The 3,110-nt window shown below is 26.8% G+C and overlaps 1 protein-coding gene across 1 annotated transcript in view; it reads left to right on the forward strand.

The window, feature by feature from the left end:
* The first annotated feature begins 210 nt into the window (after positions 1–210).
* The window catches only part of LOC117175287, a 33,923-nt gene continuing 31,023 nt past the window's right edge, over positions 211–3,110 (forward strand). Inside the window, exon 1 of the mRNA XM_033364997.1 lies at positions 211–309. Coding sequence (XP_033220888.1) covers positions 211–309 — 99 coding nt within the window. The remainder of the gene's footprint in view (positions 310–3,110) is intronic.

A 3,110-nucleotide genomic window follows, 5' to 3' on the forward strand; every position in this document is an offset into this window, starting at 1 on the left:
TTAGTTATTGCAATCTTAAAATTTGGATTTTTCTTTGTTAAAAAGTTCAGAGTTTTTTTCGGTTACTATTATTTTTAAATTTATTGCATTGTATTTCAAATGTTTAACCATTGCATTATAATTGATTACAATTCAATTTAATTGGCTAAATTAAAAAAAAATTGACGTGGAATTTTTTCAAAATTATACCTTAAATTCCTGCTTTGAAGAATGCATCAACAGCTTCATGCTATTAGGCGCCGTTCGAAAATGACGTCACACTTCCAGGGTGGGGGACGGGGTAAAAGCGTTTGTGACGATTTGTCACAGGTGGGCTGGGATTAACACAAAATGTTACGTTTTGGTTTTATTTTCAGAAATTCTGCATATTAATTTGATGATTGGAATTTAAATAAGATTTTAAGTGTGACTTTAATTTAATTTTAATTTCTTTAATTTTAATATAAATGCTAATAACAACTTTTCCAAATACTTGAAAAAATGACAATTTGTGACTTTATTTTACACTCTTTCCCCCTGTTTTCAAGAAATTTTTTCGGTTTGTCGTTTTCCCGCTTAAATTCAAACTGAATAAATATAACTATATGACAAACTCAAACTGTTTATTGTTGAAATTTTATTTTTTAAATTGAGAAGTCTGCTATTATATTTTTGGTCAGAATTGATCTCTTCTGCTTGACACTTCTACTAATCGGTTAAAAATCTTACTATTTTGTTCAAAATTTTTTCGTTTTTGGCTGAAAACTTAATTCTAGTAAGTGAAAATTTAACTTGTCCACTATCGTTTGATAATTGATCCGTTTTACTTGCACATTCATCAGTTTCGTTGGAAATCGATCTATTTCGTAGAAAATTCCTGGTTTTTTTTATGAAAATCAAATTTTACATCTTCGAACTTAACTATTATACTTTTTGTTAAAAATTGATTGTTTTATGTAAAATATTCAACTTTTTGGCATATAAATTTAGCTTTTTTGTTGAAAATTCTAATATTTTCATAGAAATCGAACCAATTTGTAGAAAAATTAGAATTTGGAGTTCAAAATTTCAACTCTTTTCTAAAGAAATCGTAGTTATTGTTTGACAATGCATATCTTTTAAAAGAATTTCATTTTTTTCGTAAAAGATTCAACTGTTTGTAAAAATTAACATGGTTCGGTTGAAGATTCAACTATTATTGAAAAATTGACATTTTTTTTGAATGATTGAATTCAACTGTTTATTTTTTTATTTTTCATGGTATTTTTCACGATATAAACAAAAAGTTACGCGTCTTATCAAAAAATTATTCGTGACGAATTTGTTGATCTTTTTAGGATGAGTGACTTTTGGCTATTGATTTTTTTCATAGATTGTTCCGTTGGCCCAAAATTTTTTTAACAATTTTCTACAGTTTTTTTACGAATAAAACGAAAACTATACGTTGTTTGACTTAACATTTTAATTTTCGTTTTAATTTTTTTTTGTATTTGAAAATGCTATAACTCTGACAATTTTATGGTGGCTGACGAACTCGTCCTTTCTTTTCACATCCTTATAAAGTGTGCCAAAGAGAATACAATCGAATAATTTTTATAAATGTAAAAAGAATATAAACGCATTTTCTTGGATCAAGTGATCTATTTGTTGATTTTAATCTTTTTTTCAAACAATCACGAAGTGCATTTTTCACAACTTTCTTTATAGAATGGGCCATCGCCTTTGATATGAACGCTATAGACGATATCTTGAGTCCCTTTAATTGGGTAAATTAACAAAAATCCCTGATTTTTCGAGGGAATTTAGTGATAACAACCTAATTACTAACCAGGTGTTAGAATGCCCTAACCTTGCTAACCTATTTCTCAAAAAAGTAAGGATTTAAGAAAATGCTTTAATAATTATAAATTAAAACCGTGAGGGTCTTCATCTTCAGTTATGTTATTCAATAAGTTTCAGACTTTGATTGAAAAGTAAATACTAACTGAGGCAAATCTTTTATGTCAAAAATAAGTGGTTTTTTTATACTCAATATTTTGTCATTTATAATATCCCCTACCTTTAGACGAAAAAATATTGTTTTTTATTTTAAATAATGACGTTTTTTTCTTCTTTCAATGAAATAAATGATTTGATTCATAAAATTTGTTTAATTTCGTAAAATTATGGAAATAATCGGTTATTATTTAAAGCACATAAAATCATTTCTTTAAATCGAATTCATTTGTTCAATGTTTTCTCTAAATCTAAGTTAGAGAAATCTAAAATCAAGTACTATGCTAAAATTCTGCTGATTCAAGAATTAGAGAAAAGCGACACATTAAGGATTAGGAGAAAATCACTAATTCTATTATTTGAAATATTTAGTAATGTAATATTGGTTAACATTTTAGGCTATATTAAAATAATGAGAGGCCAGAATTATTGAACTTTACAATAGGGAAAATCACATACAGTTTGAACATTCTATGTCACCTGTCTCAAACCATAATATTTTTAAGTTTCTATATAAAAATGAGAAAATCAAATTATGTATTCATTTAATCTATTTCGCTCTAATTTCTTCACGTTCAAAATAATCCATTCAATGCCTATGTGCCTGATGTATGTCATGCACACCATGTGTTATCAATAACAAATTGACTTTAGTAAAATAAACTAATGATTTTTCACTTTTCTCTGAGTCAAAGCCTGAAATATTACTATTTTATTATTTAAAGACTTTATTAATAAATCTTTGTTTAAAACTAATGTCTTAGCTTCATATTCCCAAAGCGTATATAGGTACACGGAGAAAAAGATATCGCACAATGATATAGCAAAATCTCTATATTTCAAAAAAGCGCAATATTATAACATACAATCAGGTCCCGGAGCTTTTTACGATATTATAATGTACTAATATAACAGAAAAAAATGAAGTTAAATTTGGTTAGTGTCGTCTTCTATACGGCGCACAGTGGGGTGAAATCGGAAAACGAGGTTCAAAATGACATTTAGAACGCAATTATGCACCGATTTTAGAATTCTTTTTTTGAAAAATTCAGAACTAAATTTTTCAGAAAATGGTGAGAGTAGATTTTTTATTTTTTTGTTTATTTAATTTTTATTTTAATGCAAACATCGAAAAA

Source organism: Belonocnema kinseyi, chromosome 6 (assembly GCF_010883055.1).
Source record: "Belonocnema kinseyi isolate 2016_QV_RU_SX_M_011 chromosome 6, B_treatae_v1, whole genome shotgun sequence".
Taxonomy (NCBI): domain Eukaryota; kingdom Metazoa; phylum Arthropoda; class Insecta; order Hymenoptera; family Cynipidae; genus Belonocnema; species Belonocnema kinseyi.